This window comes from Coregonus lavaretus, assembly GCF_964263955.1.
Source record: "Coregonus lavaretus genome assembly, chromosome: 6".
In the NCBI taxonomy this organism is placed as follows: domain Eukaryota; kingdom Metazoa; phylum Chordata; class Actinopteri; order Salmoniformes; family Salmonidae; genus Coregonus; species Coregonus lavaretus.
The window spans coordinates 36,911,035-36,935,007 of record NC_139993.1 but is presented as its reverse complement, the minus strand read 5'-3'; the positions used below and the strand labels follow the sequence as shown (position 1 = coordinate 36,935,007).

Sequence of the window (23,973 nt, the reverse complement as noted above, 5' to 3'; positions counted from 1 at the left end):
GTAGTGTACATATGCAAATATTTCTAAAAACCTGTTTTTGCTTTGTCATTATGGAGTATTGTGTGTTGATTGATTATTTTTTTTATTTTTATTGGATCCATTTTAGAATAAGGCTGTAACGTAACAATGTGGAAAAAGTCAAGGGGTCTGAATACTTTCCGACTGCATTGTATGTGGAAGTGTTATCGAAATATAACTAACCTGTAATGAGAGAGCAGCCTTTTAATGGGACTGAAATAATCTGTCACTCATGTAAATGATCATTTAAAAGGGTGGATATCAGGCTATACAATGTCTTCTGTTTATATTCTATCTCAGGGTGTTTGGGAGGCTAAATCAAGCCACAACCTGTCCAGGTTGACACAACAGAAAGTCATACTGTAACCTAGTCTATTACAATGCTGATAAATCCATTCATCAATCACCTAACCTACCCAAAAGCTTTTCCCTCCCTCTGCCCTAAATGGTTCAGTGCAGGCAGCAGTGTTCGACTAACTGCCACCAAGGCACAGAACTGGACTAAAATATTATACACAGATCTGGGACCAGCTCGGAGAGATTAAGTAGCGAGGCTGAAGTGAGGCTTGCTGATTGCAGAACCCTCCTGGGTGAATCTCCTCCCTGAGATGGAGTGTTATTTGTGTGCTGCTGGATAGAGGTTAAGTTATGGGTTACAGGCAACAGGAGGGAGATGCTCTGCTCCTCACACAGTCTATTTCCATGAGGCATGCAGAGGCCTTTTTCCAGGTAATTTGCTTGTACTTTAGTTGTGTTTTGAATATATGAAATATCATACACAGTATAATGCAGAGATGCTGATCAGTGATGTTTTCAAACCATTATTTCCTGCTTTCTGGTACTCTCTGCTTGCCCTTCATATTTTATGATAGCAGAGTAAGTACACAATATTCAAAATAAAATGCCTTTATAGCTCCCTTACTCTCAACAATACTCCTAACTACAGCCACCAGGGTCTTAAAAGTTTCTCTGTTCATGGTTGTGTCTCTTCATCACATATACATGTCAACAGTTCTACAGTCAGCCACATCACTCCAATATAATTACTACGCTAATATAAGCTTGTCAATCTCAGGACCTCTCCAAAGCATGTTCGTCCCATTCCAGTCCTCCCCTTCCTCCTTCCCCTCCTTCCCTCCCGTCTCCCACCTGCGCAGATAAGGGAATTCAGTCCCCACAGATACGCTGAAGCAAAACACACCTGCTCAATGCCACCTAATGAGAGAGCTATCACCTGGCCTCTCCTCCTGCCTCTGCCTCTCAATTAACCCCTCGTCCTCCCCCTGCAAACGCGCCCATCTCCTTTGTGGGCACAGTCACTCCCTGCTCCCATGCACAGCAGAACACTTGAACAGCCTCCACTGTCCCACATGTAACTTAGTCTCATCCATCAGCCGTGGGTAGGAGAGCCTATAAAACTGGAAACAGGCACACCAACAATATAGTCCTGATCACCAGCAATGTGCCTTAGAACTACAATGCTTTGCATTTAGCCTCCATTACATGCCACGTTTCAAGGCTCACCTGTAGGGCCAGGAGTTGTTCCCTGACCATGTGACCTGACCAGGAAAAAGTCCTGGCCCTAGTTACATAATTGTTCCTGGTCAACTCACAGTCAAAACCCTGGGTCCTACTCATAACAGGAGAATTCCAGAAACTTTGGCATTCAAGCGAGGCTACATACATTACCTGTACTGTAGCTCACACAGCGGCCACTGACGGGGGCAGTAGGAGTCAGCACTAAAAGGGCAGAGTGTGGTAGCCAGCTATCTCTGGGTTGATCTTATCTCAGTGGCCAGATATGGGGAGTAGAGGTGTATGAAGTGTGAGGAGCTGCTCCTGAGATGTTTGTAGTGTCAGATCCACACTCTGCACTCCATTCTTACAGCGTGTCTGTCTGAGGTGGAAGTGGAGTGAGACGTGGTGTGTATGTATTATGGATGCACATGCGACAGAATCTAACTCCTCTCTCTCTCTCTCTCTCTCTCTCTCTCTCTGTCTCTCTCTCAGATCCGATGGGAGAAGAACATTACACTGGGGGAGCCCCCTGGATTCCTACACTCATGGTGGTGGTACGTACATTGTCTTCTATGTAGATTCGCCATTCACAACATGAATGTGTAGGAGTGGGGGAGGTAATTGCTGGAAACGCCAGGTACAACGTCTTCTGATGTCAGTGCTGTGTGTGTGTGTACACTGTACTCTCTTCACTGGATGATGAACTACACTTGTCCTGATCCTGTGTGGCTCAGTTGGTAGTGCATGGCGCTTGCAACGCCAGGGTTGTGGGTTTGATTCCCACTGGGGACCAGTACGAAAAAGTAGAACAAATGTATGTACTTACTACTACTGTAAGCCGCTCTGGATAAGTGTCTGCTAAATGACTAAAATGTCAAATGTCTGTAGTAACATTTCACCCAAATCAATTTCTTTTTTTTTACCTAAAATTTGAACAGAGTCGGTATTTCTTTAAAAGTTAAGCTAAGTGTACCTGGTACTGTAAATAGGTTTTAGAGTTTCCGGCTGTAGAGATAAAAACACCTAACCCATTATGGTCTCTATCTATGGTATTCGTGGAACCAGCTACTGTTGTATCCTTCCTCTTGTTGTAGCGGTCCTGTCAGACGTGTTTAATACCAGATAAATACTTCAGTATATTCGCTATCTGGATGCAGTCGCCTCTGAACTGACAGGCTGACATGTATTTGTCTCTGTCTCACTGGATGAGAAGGAAACGCCCATGCCTGGGTTCCCCTCCAGCTGACAGATGGAGAGAGCGAGAGATGGAGAGAGCAAGGAAGTGGGAGAGCGAGAGATGGAAGGAAAGAGAGAGACAGGGAGAGAGGAGGAGGGAGGGAGTGAGTTCACAGGCAGTTTTTGTTTACGCTCTGTCCTGCGCTGCTCATCCTGAAAAGCCCCTCTACCCTCCACCGCTGAACAGGGGCCTTTTTTCTGCATTCTTCCCCCTGAATCGCCAACATGTTTTAATTGTGAGTCATGTTTACACAGCTCATAATGGCCCTTAAGAGAGCCGGTGTTCCCTCCGTCTGACAGATTTCACTTGAAAAGCTACCAGAAGTGTAGACAGATTGACATACACAAACATACAGTTTTTGGACAAAATGTACTTTCACGTTGCCTAACCCTCAAGAGAAGTTTTAAAGTCTGAGTTTGTTGATGTGCTGAGGCACGGTTTGAGGGAGCCCCGTGTGTGTGTGTGTGTGTGTGAGCAGTTGCAGAGGAGTAAGATTATTAGCCGAACAGGGCCCCAGTGTGGTGTGACCCAGCGGAGGAGTGTCTGTCTGGGGCTGCAGCACGTGGACGGGAAGGCTCACTGGGGGGGCACCCCCCCCCCACCCCCCCCCACCCCCCCCACGTCAACCCCCTCCCCCAAACAAAAGGTCCAGATGGTAAGGGAAAGCCAACCCCTCCCCCTCCACTCCCCCTCCCTCAACCTTTGTCTGGAGGCCTGTCCTTTGTTTGCGGAAGAGACCCCAAACGGATTAACTCCTTACATTCCAGTCTCCTTTGTGTTAAACAGCCAAATCCCCCACCCTGGGTTTTCTTCCCTGCTTCTGTCTCAAACAGTTTCCTGTTGGGCCGCGCAGGGCTGAATGGGTTGAGGGAGGCGGTCAGTCATCCACATCTGTTGTTATGGACGCAGAGATAAAGCCAGGGCTCCGAGAGGGGTGCAGGTGTTGATTGTGTCATTAGCCCTCTTCATTGGTCGGCCAAATCAATTGTTTTAGCCAGTTTTCACTGGACATCCACTCTATCATCCTCTGAGAGCCTCACCACAATACTATGTACACGGATCATCCCTCAAATTGCTTCCAGCTGAAATTCCTCCTTGTGAGGGGCAAAGAAAACACTCCAGCAAAACAGACTTGCCCCATCCTAAAGCTTCTGGTTATTCTTTATAAAAGCAGGTATCAGGCAGGAAGCTGGGGCTTTGTGGTTCCTTTCAGCCCGTCTGTGTCAGGCAGAGTAGAGCTACTATACCTGACAGAGATAGACACTAGATCATCTGGCCTGAGCCTCCTCTTGTTAGAGGAACAGATGACTCCTTTATTTATCTGTCTCATTTTTAACAATAAGCACAAATCAACTTTCTTTTTATTCTCTTTCTTTGCCCCTTTTCAGATGTTGAATTTATTTGTGAAGTCCGAGGGGAGCGTTCCTGTGGAATTATAGAACAGATGATTTACATGGCGTGTTTTTTTAAGAGATGGGGAGTGCCTGTTTCTCTTGTGGCATCACATTGGTACCAGGGGAATAGAAAACTTCAGTGGGGTAATAAAGACTGAACGGTTTTGTTTTCTTCTGCCTTTCTTCTTCTGATTGCAGGGTTTTGTCCCATTTAAGAGCAGCTCAGCTCTATAATAAGAGTAGTAGCAGCCATAGTCAACATGGCTCCTCTCTTCTCCTGTCCAATCCCCTCCTCTCCTCTCCTTAGCCTGGCTGCTCTGTGGCCTGACAGGAACTCACTCCAGCCACATCACTGTTGATGAATGCCCAGGCCCTTACAACCACTTGTCTGTGTTTACTCTGCCCATTATGGCAGAAGGCACATTGTTACCACCAGGCTTTGTTAGAACACAGTTAATTGCAATAGTTATCACAATGCCATTTAATTTTTGTAATTGTCTTGTGAATGTTGATGCTGTGGAAAGTGTGTGTGTGTGTGTGGCCTGTTTATGCTGCCAGTCCACATTTCCACATTGTTTCGACTGGCATTTTAATTTTAGATATGGCAGAATTTGCATGCCCTCTAAGCTGGAGTATGAATCTCACACCCAGACTAATCTTAGGGATTCCACACAGCCAAGTTAATTTATTTAAAGATTGAACGGTACTTTGGCGACTAGTTTAAACCTCCCGCTTTGGGCTGGATGTGTCTGTGTATGTAGTTCATACATGCATGTAATCTATGAGCAGAATTACGGTCTTACCTCAATTAGCCACGAAATCCGTAGTTTAAAAGCAACTGTTTTCTGGAAGCTGTGCAACACCATTATCCCTACATTTTCCCCCATGTGTGCCAGCCCCCTAGTAATTCGAGTTTTAGCCAATGAGCTTCGGCCCGTCGCTATTTGAGTGACAGCTAGCAAAAGGCCTGCCCAGCGTTATCGAATGAGGTTGCAGGGCGGGCCCAACATCTCGGTGGACACAGCAGAGTGAGAGAGAGAGCAATGACGTGGTGCACATATCTGCACATACACACATATCTGCACATTGTCTCCCGAGTGGCGCAGTGGTCTAAGGCACTGCATCTCAGTGCTAGCTGTGCCACTAGAGATCCTGGTTCGAATCCAGACTCTGTCGTAGCCTGCCATGACCGGGAGACCCATGGGGTGGCGCACAATTGGCCCAGCGTCGTCTAGGGTAGGGGAGGGAATGGCCGGCAGGGATGAAGCTCAGTTGGTTTGCAACGCCAGGGTTGTGGGGTTCGATTCCCACGGGGGCCAGTATGAAAAAATAAAATAAATAAATAATGTATGCACAAACATAAGAGCGTCTGCTAAATGACGTAAATGTAATACACCAAGTGTACACCTTCCTAATATTGAGTTGCACCCTGTTTTGCCCTCATAATAACCATTCTTGTGAGCGCTACATTCAAAAACAACTGACTGAAATTATACAAAAGTTCAACAGTGCATCTTTAAAGGAGAGCGTGCATCCACAGTATGAAAATGTCCAGTTGACAAAAAGGTCTTGATTTTTTCATCCTATAGCTAGCTAGTTTAAACTAGTCTTGGCGTACCTTCAGACATGCTCCAGTGTTGCATGTGCAGTCTCACTGAGACAAATCGACTTTACTATTTGAAACTTTGGAGGGTGTCAGGTTATGATAACCCTGCTCCCCTGTCCCCTTCCCCTGGTTTGCACCTAGTTGCAGCTTTTCAGTAACAAACTGTAACACGCGTCTTATTTCATTTCCCAGAGAGCTGATTGGATTTGCGATGGTCCCTCTGTCTCCCTTCGGCAAGAGCGGCTCTGACCAAGCTGCAATCTCTTTAACGGCAGCTGATAGATATGATAATGCTCCTGGCTTTATTGTCAAGTGACTGAGGGGCAGGCTTCATGGCCCCCTCAACACACACACACACACACTCTCGCATAAACACGCGCACACATGCATAGAGCCACACGCATGAACACACACACGCATACACCCTTCTCTGTTCTCCAGCTCTCTCTACTTTGTTTCTCTGTGCTGTGCATCAGCCTGTCCAGCTGACCCAGACAGTGCACACCTGAGATCAGAGGCCAGGGGCTTGTAGAAAGAAACATTTCTTTAGCAGATGTGCTTTGTTATTATATAAAAATATATCTTTGCTATACTTCACTGTGCTTACACAGTAATAAGACAGTACATATGAATGTACCTACCTTGTACGGTAAATATTGTATTTTACTGTACAATATATGTTACCAAACTGAGGCAATGAATGATTATCTGATACACGCACAGTTATGGGTGATCAGCTAATATTTTCTGCTCCATTTTGCAGTCTGTCATATCAAGTATCAGGCGTTTCACACATTGTTAGAAGTCTGGTTTTGCCGCTTCAGCAGAAAGAATGCATATTGTGGAGTATTCGGCTTTGAATGTTTTGGAAAAAGTGTAATGTTACTCTTGAGCCCCAGTCAGATCAGCAGCTTTTATGTGCTATCCATTAAATCAATATCTTAGGCGCAAGAACAATTTAATGGGGACCAGTTAAACAGGTACTTCATTTCAATTAAGTAATTAAGAGAGAATTTGGATTGGAACCTGATGCCCTCTGCAGCCCTTAAGGGCTGGATTTGCCTTAATTAACAAATATCATACCTGATTGATCAGTAACCAGCAGTTCTGGCCCAGCAGAATGAGCGCTACATGAGATGATTCGATTCGATGACACTGCTTTGCTGTAGCTCGGAGCAGCGGGTTGGATTGGAATAGTTTAGGAAAATAAACTGGAAAGACTTATACCCTTTTATAACCAGGGTTCGAATTAAGACACTTCGGGCAACTGTTTAACTTCAGCTTGATCAAGTTTCACTTTGTCATAGATGTGGTCTCCATGGATAGATGGTAATGTAGCCTTACGGTACACAGATGCACATACTGTATATACATTCATGCATGTGTCCCATGAGGGAATCAAACCCACAACTGCATGATGTTGCCAGCACCATGCTCCAACCAACTCGGTCATGTGAACCATGCCCGGCTGTTGTTAGTGTTGTGTAAACTGAAACTATCTGCATGTTTGCTGTGCTCTGATGTCTATGCCCAACCATGTTCTCTCTCCCCACAGTGTATTCTGGGATCTGTACTGCGCTGCTCCGGACCGGAGGGAGACATGCGAACATTCCAGCGAGGCCAAGGCTTTCCATGACTATGTGAGTCAACCTGTCACTGGTGTTGTGTCAGAGGCACAGTGGCCGTCGTCACGTGGTGTGTGTGTGTGTGTGTGTGTGTGTGTGTGGGCTACTGAATGTCTAACTGTTATCTATGTTAATTTTGCAACATCAAATTGAGACATTTGCGTACATGATTGTTTTGGTCACGATATGAATGTAGTGTTGCTTGGTCTCCGTAGCGACTCTTACTGCAATATGTTCTATCCTCCTAAGCTTAGTTAAACAGAGTGTCCTGGTTCCCTCTATTGCTTCCTCCCTGTGAACCCTGACCTCAGAGCCTTACCTAAACTGTCTGCTGAAGGTGAAATGTCAGGCCGCTGTAAGGTTTTTATTGGCCTTCTCATGGTTTCAATAAAGGTGGGAGCAAATAAAGCAACTGGGTGAGCTGTTGGTCTAGATTAAGTGCAGTGCTGGGGCCGATGCATGGGGGGCCAGTTGGGGTGGCCTAGGGGTCATGGGCTTGCCCTCCCTGACCCTCTCATCTGCAGAAGAGCTGGATGTTCCCTGACACTGGCATTGATGTGCTGCCTAAACATGTGTGGAGGGCCTCCGAGTGGCCGGCCTATAAAAGGAGGCTCTTTGTTGACGCCGATCTCGGACTGCAAATGACCATGTTAATGTGCCCACTGATTGTGACCTCTAGCTCATTGGCTGGACCTGAATCATTTGAAGGTTAAGCTGCAGTCCCCTCGGACTTCATCAGCCTCACTCAAGGCAAATGCCTTTTATTTGTTATCACCGCCATACCAATTCTCATTTTCGTCCATGTTTTGGCTATGCTAAATAGTGGTATTACATACCCTTTCAAATGTTTTAAAGTAAGGCTTATGCGGCTAATAGGATATGTTTGTCAGACTGTATTACTACTTGCTTGTCATTCACCTGGGCAGTTAGGAAAGGAGCTCTGGAGCTGGATTATAATGATTCTATTCCTGCAGTAGACATTTAAGTTCCGTACTCCCATGTAGTCGGACAAGTATGAACAGACCAGACCTCATCAGAACAGACTCATTTGTTGTGAGTGTGTATTACACAAGCATAAGATTAAAACCCTTTAGAACCCATAGTGGCCGTTGACTGCCTTTCTTTAAATTACTACAGCGGCCGTGAACGGCCTTGTTCTACTAACAATAGTTTCTTTGTCAATATCGCAAAAATAACTTGCTAACTGCCTGTTGTCGTATACACGTGGCTGTTGTCACCAACCGGAAACAGGGTATGCTGTCTTTCGACTTTTCAAAGTTGACTCAAAATGACAGTGCCGATGCAGACACGACTTTTCACTGTGATAGAGGTTTTATCTATGTTGGTTGGTGATAAGGATTCGCACACGTCCTTGCACTTTGAAAAGCGATGATGTCGAGGTGAGTGAAATAAGTAAACAGCAGTTATATGTTTGATGCTGTGAAACTTGGGGAATAGCTCACAGATTAGCAAGTCATGATAACTTGGTCGGTACAGGCGAGCACATCAGCGGTGGAGCTTAAATGATTGCTCTCTGTCTCGTGGAAATAGCTGCAGTGTTTAGCTGTATATAGTCAGCTAACTAGTTGGTTGTTTTATCATGTTTCTACCGATGTAATTCATATGGAAACGGCCCAAGCTGCTTGCTATAGCTAACTAGTTAGTCTGTCAGGCAAGAAAAGTTGTGTGTAGCGGTACATTTCGGCTGCGCTCACAAAGCGTCAACCTCAGCTTTCACTAGCTAGCCATACAGACAACCAGCTAACTAGCCACCGAAATTAAGGCTAGAGTAATTTGTGTTTATCTGTTGGACTTAGGTTATGGTTTGTCATGTTTGCTAGGTGCAGATATTCATAGGCTATGCATTGCCTCGTTTTCCTATTATTTGACAGCTTAGCTGTCGTGTTAGGGTAGTAGATGCCTGCGCAGTGGGCCTCATATGATGAGTTGGATATTTGTTTACATAACCAGCTAACAAGTTGCTTGTTCTGTCCTGTTTCTACCTATGCAATTTATTTGGAAACTGTCCCAGCTTCGTAACTAATCATCTAACATTGGCGGACTCTGTAGTTAGTCTGTCAGGCAAGAAAGCAAGATTTGATTGGAGGAGAGAGAGAGAGGGTGTGTGTGTGTGTGGAATGGGAGGCGTGTAACTGTATCACACAATTTATTATGGAAACCCCTTATTAGGAAGAGTGTGTGTATGGTTGAGAAAAAGAAAGATGGGAAGAAAGAGATGTTCCTGACTACAGTTGTATCCTATTTGTTGCTCCTCTTCCTCTGTTACTATGTTCCTCTAGGTCAGTGAAAGCAAAGGAAGTGATGTGGAGAGTCAGGGCTCAGCAGCAAAAGGCAGGGAGGAAGTGGAGTTAGAGATGATTGGAAGGATAGAGATGTGGAGGGAGAGCGGAAGAGGAAAGTGAAGAGGGGGGAGAGGAGAGTGGAGGGAGAGGAACATGGAGGAGGGAAAGGAAGAGGAGGAGGGAGATGACGAAGCAGAATGCAGCTTGTGCATTCACTTTGTGATGTGGCAGGAAGAGGGGAGCCAAGAGTGTGGCACCAGGGCGTGTGGACCTAGTTGTAACTCATTTGAAAGCAGGTGAAGTTTGAAGGACACGAGAGGGTGTATTGTGTGCATATGGAGTGGACGCAGGGCAAAGAGTGGGAGATGCGTAGAAACCCCCTTTGGTTGTTCTTCGTGTTCTGTGCCACTTTGCAGGATGGGACCGTGCTTCCAGAAGTTCCATGACATGTTGTAGGCTAAATGCAAACACTAAAGTGACAGTGTGAAATTTGTCTTATAAATCTTTTGTCTCTGAACAGTTGTTGTGTTTGTATCTTCTCTCTTTATCTGTCTCTATCTAATACTTGTTGCATTCACTGAATTGTTGTCAAAGTAGGCTACTATTTCTACATTTTGTGTCAGGCCTGGTCTGTACTAAATCTTATTGAGAGAGGTTACATACATTTTGAAATAGTCTCTGAATAGTTGTTTGCATTTTTACATTGTTACAGAAGTATGAATCGTTGTCAATCAAATAGCCTACTTTGTGTGGGTTTTTGAAATTGTCCTCTGGTCACATTTAGGATATTTTATTTCTGTGTAAATAATATTTATAAGTATAATATATTATACTTGGTACATTTTGAGTGAGTAATTTAGTCAAATTTACTACAATTTAAATACTTTAGGTTTTTTTGTTGTGTTGAGTGTTACTCGTTTTTTGATAGTGTTTTTACACAATGGAGGACAGAATGAGTGGTATTCCTATTGACATGAATGTGGCGTCATATTAAAGAAGAGGTTGTGCTCTTTAAAACTAATTTAACTTGTAATTGTCATTTGTTCTTTGTTTTTGAGCTATGTCTGTTTGTTTGAAATGTGAGAAAATTAGCTTTATCTTGAAAATTCTCAGTAATGTACAGCAGCATTCTAGAATTCTATTGGGGTCTAAAGGGTTAATTACATGGTTAATTAAACCCCATGCTTAATTAAAGCTGACAAGTGTCCCCAATTAATCCACACTGAGTGTACAAAATATTAAGGACACCTTCCTAAAGTTGACTCTACAAGGTGTCGAAAGCTGTCCCATATTGACTCCAATGTTTCCCACAGTTGTGTCAAGTTGGCTGGATGTCCTTTGGGTGGTGGACAATTCTTGATACACACAGGAAAATGTTGAGCGTGACAAACCCAGCAGCGTTGCGGTTCTTGACACAAACTGGTGCGCCTTGCACCTACTACCATACACCGTTGAAAGGCACTTAAAACTTTTGTGTTGCCCATTCACCCTCTGAATGGCACACATACACAATCCATGTCTCAAGGTTTAAGAATCCTTATTTAACCTGTCTCCTCCCCTTCATCTACACTGATTGAAGTGGATTTAACAAGTGACATCAATAAGGGATCATAGCTTTTACCTGGTCAGTCTATGTCATGGAAAGAGCAGGTGTTCTTATTGTTTTGTACACTCAGTGTATATGCCTAATAATTCCAAACACTTATCTCCCGAGGTTGTGCTGAGCGATTAGTGCTTTTTGAGGTCGGTTCGGTTTGGGTTCATTATTTATTTTAATCACATTTCTTTATTTCTATATATTTTTTTTTACATGAAATGCAATATGCATTATGTCGGTTGAATGCTGTAAAAACACAGAATAAAACAATTAATAAAAGTCCAATGGTGGTAGTGACTGCCCATTACTGCTTATCACTTATTAGCCATTTATTCACATAAAATATTTCGGTTGTGTATATTACGTTTGTATTATTTGATGAATTTATTATTTCATTCCAAGTCATCATCTCATCTCTATAGAGCTGATGCCAATGCTGTCTGACAAAATCACTATTTTGTAGTTTTTAAAGTAAATAAGGCGTACTTTTATGACTGCTGAATACCAACTATCAATCACTTAGATCATGTATTTTCAGGTAGAGATACCTTGCGAAGCAACAGCTGCTCTCTATATCCCCTCACGATCGCGCATTCTTCTTAGTGATGTGCAGTTCGTGAAAGATTCGTTCTTTTTGAACTACTATTTTTAATGACTCGAGAGTCAGGATTAGTTTTTCAGAGTGATTCATTTATTTTCGTTTGACCTGCTGGCCGCAATGAATTCTACAGCAGGATTAATATGCGCTCCGGCGGCTCCGGAGACGTGCTCCAACAGTCTTGTGTGCGCAGAAAGATAGATCATGCTGCAGGTAGCATAGAGAAGGAAAATACATGTTCAGAACTGATAAATGATAGCATGGCACAAGAATGAATGCAATCAATTGATTATTGAATGTTATTGATGGACACCACTTTGTAGATCAAAAACATGCATAGCCTGCCTCTGCTGCTCAACACTCGAACTCGAGAACAAATCGTTTGGGTGGCTGCTGCAGTTCGTGAACGATACCCTAGCAATCACAAATTACGGGTGAACGAAATGCTTGTAGAATCATGATTATTTATCGTTTTTAGTTAATCGTTCCCCAGTAGTGGGTCCTGCGTGGTCAGGGCATTACTGATTCAAATGAACGAAATGAGTCAAATGATTTATTTTGAATGAACGAGTCAAGAAAATCAGTCAGTAAAAAGAGCCGAACTTCCCATCACTAATTCTTCTGTCTATTCCGTAGCAGGTGTAAAAGAAACACCGACCGGACAAGTAGATGTACAATGGATTATGGTCATTGTAGTTAATTATCTTTTTATTTATGCACTAAACTATGTAGAATATTGGCCTGTTGGAAACTACAACTTCCTACTACATCACACAGTTCTGACTGGATCTGATTTATCTCTAGAGAAACTGCAATGTGCGCATTGAGCTCATAAAAAAACTGAACGAAATGTAATTCAAATAATTGAAGTAGGTAAAGTAGTTGTTTAAAAAACGAAAAATAGCCTCCCTAGTGGCGCAGCGGTCTAAGGCACTGCATCACAGTGCTTGAGGCGTCACTACAGACCCAGGTTCGATCCCAGGCTGTGTCACAACTGGCCGTGACCGGGAGTCCCATAGGGCAGCGCGCAATTGGCCCAGCGTCGTCCGGGTTAGGGGAGGGTTTGGCCGGGGGGGCTTTACTTGACTCATCGCGCTCTAGCGACTCCTTGTGGCGGGCCGGGCGCCTGCAGGCTGACTTCGGTCATCAATTGAACAGTGTTTGCAGCTGGCTTCCGGGTTAAACGGGTGGGTGTTAAGAAGCGTGGTTTGGCGGGTCATGTTTCGGAGGACGCATGACTCGACCTTCCCTTCTCCCCAGCCCGCTGGGGAGTTGCAGCGATGAGACAAGATCGCAATTGGATATCACGTAATTGGGGAGGAAAAAGGGGGTAAAATACAACAACAAAAAAGAACAGACATTTTGGTTAATCCCTCAGCACTACTCCTGAGGTAGCTAGCTAGTCTCAACCGTCAGCTACCCTCCACGCTAACTCTGACGACCCATTCGCTGAGTTGATGGCTGGACTGGTGGTTAGGACTTCTTAGAAAAGAGTTCTTACCTACATCTAAACGTGACATAGGAGCTGAACAAAGAAATAAAGCAATGTCTGCTCAGAAGCGTTTAGTGACGCGCGCACACACAACGTTTCAAATCCGACATGGTCTTCGTAAGGCACCTAACCCACACGACCCACACACCTAAAGACACATATGTCCTTGAGACTTCCTCCCTCAGCTCCAGTGTCCAGATGTGGAGCTCCAGTTCAAGGTCCTCTCAGGGGATCTGTCCTACCCAGTGGTCAGCCCAGTGTGGTCACTCAGTGTGGTCACTCAGTGTGGACGCTGTGGGGCTCTGGGGACTGCCACGGGGGCTCAGATGTCCTGCTCCTTTTTGTTCTAGTTCAAGGATTAATGTCCAGTTTCCCTTGACCCCTGACCTGGCTGAAGTTCAAAGGGTCAAAGTGTATCCACTCATTTGGCGACCTCCAGGTTTAGGGATCGGGGGGGCTCTGTGTGTGAGAAGGGGCTTTGTGAAGTGGCCGTGTGTCTTCCTCACAAGAAGTACATCGATATTGCTGATCACCAATATCATTTGACAATAAATTGTTGTTGGTGGCATGAGAGTATGTTATCATTTTAACGTTTATCTTTATATTTCTACTGGATGGATTGAGCAGGTTGGTTGAACTGTATGAAAATGCATGCTTTTCATTAAGTTTGTCTATAGTCAAATCTTTCCCATCCCTCAGTCATGTTCATTTCCATAACTCTGTCTGTGTTGCTGGTGGACCCGGCGTGTCTGTGTGTGTTTGGGGTTACCGACAGACACAGGACACAGGGTTAATGTTGTGTGAAGAACCTTACCTTGGGCTGTGGCGGGGGGACCAGGGTGGGGGTGGAGGCGTGAATCCCCCGGACCTGTCTGTCTGATTAACTCCAGTCCCTCCGATCCCTGTGGACCAGTGGCCCGATCAAGTCGCTATCGTGGCCCGACTGATAACAGCCTTAATCCCCCGCCGTGTCTCCCAGGATCACAGGGAGAAAAACAACACGACTCCCATGAGTCACACTCCCAGGGGGAACAGTAGACTCTGTCTCTGGTGAAAGACTCTGGGTTTGTATGGGTCCACACATTTAGATGATCTCCGACTGACTGGTTCAGTGTTTTGTTGGGTACTGTGTCCACTGTCCAAGGACATGATGGTGGCCCTGGCTGGGTTTGAAAGGATCCACCATGACCCAAACCCTCTCCTGTTTCCTTCTCCTGGGGCCTGGGAGGAAGACTTTATAGGCCCTCCAGATTGGGGAATATAATGTGCTAATCTTCAAATCTGGGGGATGGTTCATGACTAATCCCTGGATTTAGGTGGGATTGTGACTCTGGCTGTGCTCCTGGAACTGAAAGACTCTGCACCCCTGGATGGTAGATCCAACATGGTACAAACCTTCATAAACACACACCTGAAACACACCACACTGGAGATGCATGGAACAGAAAAAACACAGCCTTTTATCAATGTGTTTAAGTGGTATTTTCCTTTATTCCTTATTGTTGAAACTGTTTAATTGATTCCTATTTTGTCTTCAAATCAAGTTTACTTACTGAGAGAAATCCACATTCATAATTCTCTTTCCTACTTGAATTGAATGTTCCTCAAAAGAGGAGTGTTTAGTGAGGAAATGCTTTTATTTATTTAAACATGGGACTTCTTTTGGTAATTCAGAATTAATTATGAAAGGAATAGCAGCATGAATGATTAAGTAAGTCAGAAACACACACACACACACTTACAGGGGCGTAAATCACCCCAAAAGTCTTAGGGGGCACAAAGTATGTGAGGATGAAGTTGGAGAATTTAGCATTTTTCAAACACCTGAAATAGCTTTTTCCTGCAATCTAGAGCCATAATCATTCTGCTTAATTCTATGTAAAAAATATATGTTTATTTTTCTGCATATCTCATACCCCTTGAGCTGTCTGTACCTAACTGGTGGTTGTTCAGTACATTTAGTAATTGCTACCAAACTTGCCAGCAGGCATACCAGATAAGATGGATAAGCTAGCTACTCTAACTTGATTGATAGACTGCAATGGCTTCTTGGTAGCTAGTTATGAGATAGCTACTAATGAATTTCACAAAATTGCTTGGTGGCTAGTAGTATTATGTGGTCCTCTGTAGCTCAGCTGGTAGAGCACGGCGCTTGTAACGCCAAGGTAGTGGGGTCGTCAGAGTTAGCTTTGGATAAAAGCGTCTGCTAAATGGCATATTATTTTTATAGAGAAACAACAGCAAAAATGTAACATACCATTTTTCTAAATTACAGGACAAATCTGGGGGGGCACGTGCCCCCTACGGGCATGACGCTGCTGCATACACACCGCACATACACAAACCAACACTTTCAGGAAATAATAATGCTCCATCGATGTAGACTTTGTTCTTTGCACAAGCTAGAGGTCGTGACCCCACACATCTGCGATTCTTGCCACTGTGACATCAGCGCCTCGAGTGTCACTGATTTAGTGACAGAAGTGCGTCATTCACAAAGCAGTGTCTTAATACTCCTCTCTGGATGAGCTCCATGCTTGTCTATATGATTTGTCTGGATTGACTATGATCATTCAGACAGCTATGATGGAGACTCTCCTGTCAATGGAAGTGGGGACACGTAAAGGCAGATGATCGTCTAAAAGTAAAGTTCTTGTTTTGTCTCTGATCATTTTCAACATGTTATGAAAAATAGCAACTGCTGATCATTGAACAGAACTGGCCTGTCTGCTTATGAATAACCATTTACATTTTTAAGCATTGATTTGGCCTCTCCCTGGACCTTTTGGTAATGACCAGAACTCCTTCCCAGCTACACAAAGAACTCCAGAACGCTCCTTTGTTTGCTGTGAGCCTCAAAGGTCCTATTGCATCAGGTATAATGACATTCAGGATGTTGGTCTGTGTGACATGATGTTCTATTGTAAAATGTCACTTTGACACCTGCGCTGACTTGAATACTTAAGTGTCATAACCTCTTGTCAGACGAATAGAGGCAGTGAATAGAGCTGATGGTATAATGTAGGGGTTGCCTTGTGTCAGGACAGTGAAATGGTGTGGGATGTGTCTCGAATGACACTCTTCTATTCCCTTTTATAGCGGGTCGTCAGAAGTGCACTCGAGAGGGAATAGGGTGTCATTTGAGATGTAGCCAAACTGTGGCAGACTGGAGTGTCCAGCAGGGCTGAAACAGGTGGCACGGGGCTGGAGCGTTTCTTTGTAAACAACAAGCATTGAGAAGCCATCCTTTGTGTGTACTTTGTCTAACTGTGTGCGTTTCTGTCATCTAGAACAGGTGTTCACTTTCCCAATTTCAATGAGTCAGTTCAATAAACCGTTCCCTTCGTCTCACCTTCTGTCCTTTAAAAAAAGATCTCCATCTCATCCTACGCCTATCTCTTGCCTCGATTTCTCTTAGGTCTGGTGCACAGTCCTCGTCTCACTCGAACACCCCCTCCCCTCCTCTCTCCTCCTCGTCTCTGCCCCCTCTTTTCTTATTCCTCCCCCTCTCCTCTCGTCTCCCTCCTTCTCTCTCAGAGGAGATTGATTGGGTAATCTGGCTGTGTGCCAGCGGTGCCCGCTCCGCTCAGGGGAAGGAGACAAGCGGGGGCGGAATGACGACATGGAGGAATAATAATACCATATAGGGAGACGATGTATGTATGGATGGAGAGAGGAGAGGGGGAAGGGGACAGGCAGAGATGAGGTGTAATGGAGGCAGGATTGGCACCGCCATATCTTATTCATATTATGGTGATATGTACACACTGTAATGGCATGCCCCATCTCTCTCTTACTCTCTCTCTCCCTCCTGCCAGCTCTGTCCCTCTCTTGCTCTCTTACGCATTCCCTCCATCTCTCTCTCTCCCTCTCATTCCCTCTCTCTGGCATGTTTCCTCCTCTCCTCCTCTCCACTGTTTTCTCTAGCTATCAGACCGTTTGTGTCTCTTGGCTGCGGGCTGACACCCGTGACTGAGCGGGGCTGTCTTTCTGCTCCGTGTTTACTGTTGTCTCCCATCCTCTCTTCTCTCTGCCTGGAATGAAAGGGCCAGTCCACATCTCGTGTCTCTCTATGTATCTCTGTGTAGACGTTTCCTAGCTGAACCTCAGAACAAAGGGTTGAAATCTCTGCCCCCAAGCTGTATGGTCGACTGTGGGTCTGGAAGTGACAGAATTATGGCTCCCTTTTGTTTATCATTTGCCTCCTTGCAGGATGATTCTGGGCACGCTTAACCATGCGGTTGGTTGGTGGTATTTCATCTCAATAGTTCTAGGAGGTAGGGGTGTAGGTGGCGAGGTGCTAAATTAGGTTTTCACTCTGCAGATTACACATTTTAATACATGCCACACAATGACTTATTTGGGTCATTATCAGCTTGGTCTCAATAGTCCTCTAAGAAGCTGCACAGATGCATCCCTAAATGATTGGTGTCCCGTTTTGGAGGAGTTTAGTAGTGTTACTCAAACTGTCTGTGGACATGCTGTTGTAAGTATAGTAGCGAAATTGTGTGAAGTTTCTGTGGGACGGTTGATATGGTGTGGAGTTGATCCTATATGAGGAAGCTCCCACAGTCCCCTGTGAGGGGGGAAGGGGAGTGGAGGGCACAGGTTGGCGAGGTCCAAGTTTGCCCCTGAGTCAGAGGTGTGCATGTATCCGTGCCATCCTGTCTGGAGCAGCCCAATCACAGCTCCGCTCCTCTCCTGGCACTGTTTGATCTACAGTCACACAATGCTTTGAAGTCCGAGGGCTGGCCACACTCCAACCACGTCCACACACAACATTCTGAAAAAATACCCTGCCTGCAGAAATTGGCATAAATTACTGACATTACACAAATAATGCTGCTGCGTCTGCTTTTGGGAAGCCTCACATTTCCCTAGGCGACGTTCCGACCCAGGCCGGCTGTTTTTATTACAGTGCACTTTTCCCCCCCTCGCTGAGGAGGGAGATGGGAAGAGAGGGCGAGCTGTTTTAGGATAGTGGTGAGTGTACCCCAGCTCTTAGAAGACCCATGGTCAACCTGTCATATAGTCACTCCAACACCTGTAGAGCTTGTTTCTCCTCTTACAGCGAGGCTCATTAGAGAGCTAACACTGATGGTGATATGGCTTGTCAGTTAATTCCACGGGACTGAAATGGATCTCCAAACGTACACATTTGTTAATGCTGTTGGGAGTTGTAGAGGGAGGCCTTATTTTCTCCTACACAAATCCCCAATCGAATCTACTCACGTTTGAGCTACTGCCACGGTTAATATAACACAAGTTTGATTGCTTGGGCTTTTACTGGTCCAAGAGTACACATCACAATCCAGCTAGGTGTGTGTTTTCAAATGATGAGCAGGGGAATATGAAGGTGTATGAAGTAGTGGTTTGCTGCTGATGGTAAATGAGCTAACAAGCGTCTTTGATGTTAGCTTTTTGACTCACCCAATTTTCCCATTCTGACCTCGGCATCCTTTTGTTTTTTTTTCTGTTTCAACTTCACTGTGTTCATTGTTCTCTTCTCTTCTTTCTCTCCCTCTCTCCTTCTCTCTCTCTGAGAGGAGTCAGTGGGCAGCCATGTAGCTGGCAGCATGGGCTGGCAGGCTGTGCTGCTGGCAGACTGCGTGTCTGCTCTGCTGCTAGTGCTGCCTGCGTTGGCCGGGCTCTGTCACCCAAGGCCTGCCATTGTACCAGTCTCAAGTACCAGCTGGGCACCCCAACTCGTAATGAAAATAAACCTGCCTCTTTTAATATCAATGCGTGTGTGTCGGGTGTGTATATGTGGGCGTGTGTGTGTGTGTGTGTCAGTTGGACATCATGCTTATTAAGTCTCATTGAGTCAAGTGGCGAGACAAACCCACTCCTTCTGAGAATGAATGGCTGAGACGTGCAACTGTCTCAACTTTGCATTACACTGACGCCCTCCCTGCTAGGATTAAAGACAAAAACAATTCCAGTCTTATTTGCAATTTAAATTCTCCCTAAATGCAGACTTAATCCCCCATTTTTTTTTTTCTTTACAGGCAGAATAAACGCAGGAAGATCCAATTCAAGTCTCTGTCTGGATGTCTTTTAGCTTGATTAACATTTAGAAGTTATCGTGGATAACGGTTGTGCTTTTAGGTTTTTCTATATTTGGAAAACACCGTTTTCCTTGTTAAAGGGTTTTGTCAAAATGATGGAAAGAATGTAAAGAATCAGGATGGGAAGTGAGCACCTCATCACTCATGTTTACAGCATCACACACCATTCACCAAAAATGCTAGTGCACACACACACGCACACACACAGCCTTAAGGAGAACCTGGGGTTGTTGGCGAGGTGTCTCTCCAGTAGGTAAAGAGGAAGCCAGGGGGAGCCAGGTGCTTTGGCAGCCACAGAAGTAATCACTGGGTCAGTGGGAAGCCGTTACACTCTCAGTGAAAGGCTGGGGAAGTACATGGTATAAAAATAATCATTACTGTGCATTAAAGTCACTGTCTGTAAATATGCCCAGGATAGCAGTAAAGGAACACGTGTGCCGGGGCACAGCTTCCAACAGCACAGTACCTTGTCCCTACGCAGACACACAGCCTGTGGGAGTCACTGGGCTGGGTTTGTGTGTGTGTGTGTGTGTGTGTGTGGTGTTTGTGTACTCTCAAGAGTGGGTGTTTGAGCAAGCACCTTTTGAGGAGCTTTGGCTCCAATTCATGCCAAAATAGCACAAAAACATGCAATGTTTTTATTTTCTTTATTAAATCCCCTTGTTCAGTAAGAACCGGTACTCATTACCCACATAACAGTGTGTTTTCATCTGTGTGGTGTGACCTGGAGCCTGTACCGACGTGTAGGAGATGAGAGGGGGACACATCTGACACAGCACAGAGAGTCTCTCTCCGGGTCTCTGTCATGGCCGCCCATCACTCCTCTCCCCCCAGACTACAGATCACATAGAATCTCTCTATGGGCTGGGCTTATGTGAGACTGGCAGGACACACACACACACACACACACACACACACACACACACACACACACACACACATATATGCGTGAGCACACACACACAAGCACATGAGCACACACACACCGAGTGAGAGCACTACCTCAACAGTCTCTCACCAGCATGGTACTTATTTGTCCTCGCCTTCTGTGCTAAAAGCACTGTGTACCGTTCCCTGTAAAGTCATCCACTGTGTTCAAATGCTGCTGACTACAGATAGCAGGCTGCCTCATCTCCCGGTGGCACAGCACAACACAGCTCAGACCATCTCCCGGTGGCACAGCACAACACAGCTCAGACCATCTCCCGGTGGCACAGCACAACACAGCTCAGACCATCTCCCGGTGGCACAGCACAACACAGCTCAGACCATCTCCCGGTGGCACAGCACAACACAGCTCAGACCATCTCCCGGTGGCACAGCACAACACAGCTCAGACCATCTCCCGGTGGCACAGCACAACACAGCTCAGACCATCTCCCGGTGGCACAGCACAACACAGCTCAGACCATCTCCCGGTGGCACAGCACAACACAGCTCAGACCATCTCCCGGTGGCACAGCACAACACAGCTCAGACATATCTCTTTCACTTGCTCTCTTTCTTCAGTGACATTCTGTGTGATAGAAGATTGATTAGATATCAAACAAACCATGGCAGATTTTTACTAGATATACAGTAGTATTATTAATACAAAACTATCAGTGTTGTTTATCTCACATGGTGGTGTTTATGAGAGTGCATACTGTACTGAAGTACTTCCATAGCACTGTTGCATTGTGTAAAGAGTCATCTGTCATTCAGTGCAGTCAGTCCCAGTGTGTGCGTTTCATGTGGCGTTGACTGCTGTTCTGTTCTGTTGTGTCGTCAGGCAGGCAGGCAGGCCAGGGGTTATCTAGGGGTCAGACCAGAGCTGTCCCGTTGTTAATCTTAATTATTCAAATTCTGAAAGGACTGGAATCCAAATCACTCATTGCTTTAACTCTGCCATGTCCTCGGTGGTACATTGCCTGAACTTTATGCAGTTGCGAAAGCTTTAGATTAGATAATGTTCTTTATACTGTGTATAGGATGATGCCTGTATACAGTAGGACATGCAGGTCTCTAAAGTGCGACCACTTTGGTCGAAAATGCTCCTAAAATATGTTGCTGTGCGACCTGGAATTCACATTTGTGAGCACCATGTGCATCTAGGAAAAGAATCTGCCAGATAATAACTGTTGTAATGATAAGGCTTCACTATACCGTTGTTTCCGAGTGCCCTAGAGAACAAAGCGAGTGCAGATTCATTAGTGTCATGGTTGCACCATTACTACAGCGAAAAACAGCTTGCTTCTAGCCCAACCAGGTCAAAAGATCTGGGCCCGATCTTAAGGCTAAGTTCATTGTGGGAAACCGGCCCTGACCCATATTACCGGCACAACATTTCTATCTTCCTATATAGCGGATCGCCAGGACCGCATTTTACATTCATAAGCCATGTCGTGGGCCGTTTTTAAACAACTTGTGCGTCGTTAACCATTTGTTTACACTTTGTTCCGCCATGTTACCTCATTGGCTAGCTAGCTAACCACCTGGTAACTTTACCAGTATATCCAAACATTTGGGGGCACAGAAAGAAAGGAAAAGCTTTTTCAAGAGATCTATGATCATAGCAATGAATGAATGACAGATCTCTTGCATGTCATCATCACAAACCAGACAGTATACCATTTTCAATGTAATGCATCTCAATAGGAAAATAGTACTTTTACACAATGTAGAAACCTAATATTCCACAAATGACTTTGTAATTTCAATGACAGGTATTTGTATAAACATTTTAGCGTTTATAATAAATAGTCTTTACAGTGTTAGATATTAGTTTCTAGGGGACAACATGTGCTTCAAAGGTAGCTAGAATTCATATAGGCCCAATGTAGGCTGTATCTCAATCAATTAAAACATATTTCTGGTGCTCCTAACTTTTTTATAAGCTGGGAGCACCAGTGCTACAAATGAAATATGTTAATTTAGAGTCCTGAGGACATGGCATTCTTGCATGTTATTGACTGAGCCTTTGCATGACTAAGCTTTGCGTGTGTTATGGCCTGTCGGACTGATGCTGATCTATCCGTCTCTGTGCTATGCTGGGACCAGCCTGACCTGGTTTGGGGACTGTTGTGCTGTTCTTAGCTGGGCTAGACTGAACTAGGTTTGTCCAGACTAGGCCAGGCTGGTCTTGCCTGGTTTGGGGGCTTCTGTGCGGGGCTGCACTGTACTGTTCTACTCTGTGCTGTGCTACACTGCTGTGCTGCGCTGTGGAGGCTCTAATCCCCTCAGTGCATGGCCAGATTACTTTCTGCTCCATATTGTCTGGGGGCGGGAGGAGGCTGCGCTAAAAGGCTCAGCACGGATCTGCCTTCCACAAGGGAAGATGGCTCTTTATTTATTTATCCTGCTTTATTTGTTTGTTTATTTATGCACATTAGGCTTGGGCAGTATACCATATATACCGTATACTGGGGTATTTGGAAATAACCAAGGGATGTTTTTTTCAATACCGTCAATACCGTTAACTATTTCTTAGAAGTTTTTCAGTACATTTTAATATTTTCTGCTACTTTTTTACCTGCAGTCAACTTGTGCAATACATTAGGAGATAAAGCAGATCATGTTCTTCATTTCACCTGTCACATTATGCAATCTCCTACATATCCAAATCCACATTTCCATATGCACATGCAAACAGACTCGTACTGATGCTTGAATGCTCATAATGAAGCTTACCGCAGTTCCCCAGAACAGTTGAGCCAGTCACGTGTTTGTTTGTAAATAGCACAACGGGAGAAAGTGGGAGCAGGTGAGTCCAGCTGTGTATTGACAGGGGTCCCATTTTATATTGAACGCCAACAGTGTTTTTTGCTTCAATAGAGTGATCAGGGATATGCAACTATAGTTTTCCTGCACAGAAAATACATTAGTGCAACACATTCAGCAGACAATAGCTTAATTTTCATCAGATGACAGAAGTGCAACGCTATTTGGCTGGTAGCCACAAGTAAATGAGCTTACAATGAATAAACAAGGTATTTTTTGCAAAAACAATGCATGGCCATCATATCTCTAATGTTTATCATACACTGAACAAAAATATAAACACAACATGTAAAGTGTTGGTCCCATGTTTCAGCTGAAATAAAAGATCCCAGAAATGTTCCATATGCACAAAAAGCTTATTTCTCTAGAATGTTGAGCCCAAATTTGTTTACATCCCTGTTAGTGAGCATTTCTCCTTTGCCAAGATAATCCATCCACCTGACAGGTGTGGCATATCAAGAAGCTGATTAAACAGCATGATAATTACACAGGTGCACCTTGTGCTGGACAATAAAAGGCCACTCTAAAATGTGCAGTTTTGTCACACAACACAATGCCATAGATGTCTCAAGTTTTGAGGGAGCATGCAATTGGCATGCTGACTGCAGGAATGTCCACCAGAGCTGTTGCCAGAGAATTGAATGTTCATTTCTCTACCATATGCGGCCTCCAACGCCGTTTTAGAGAATTTGGCAGTACGTCCAACCGGCCTCACAACCACAGACCATGTGTATGGCGTTGTGTGGGCAAGCGGTTTG

The 23,973-nt window shown here is 44.8% G+C and overlaps 1 protein-coding gene across 2 annotated transcripts in view; it reads left to right on the top strand.

Annotated features, from left to right (window-relative positions):
* ssbp4 (single stranded DNA binding protein 4) overlaps window positions 1–23,973 on the top strand; it is a 100,633-nt gene that overhangs the window by 16,506 nt on the left and 60,154 nt on the right. For both annotated transcript variants that reach the window (XM_084164400.1, XM_084164401.1), the window contains exons 3-4: window positions 2,029–2,090; window positions 7,329–7,413. In XM_084164400.1, coding sequence (XP_084020526.1) covers window positions 2,029–2,090; window positions 7,329–7,413 — 147 coding nt within the window. The remainder of the gene's footprint in view (window positions 1–2,028; window positions 2,091–7,328; window positions 7,414–23,973) is intronic.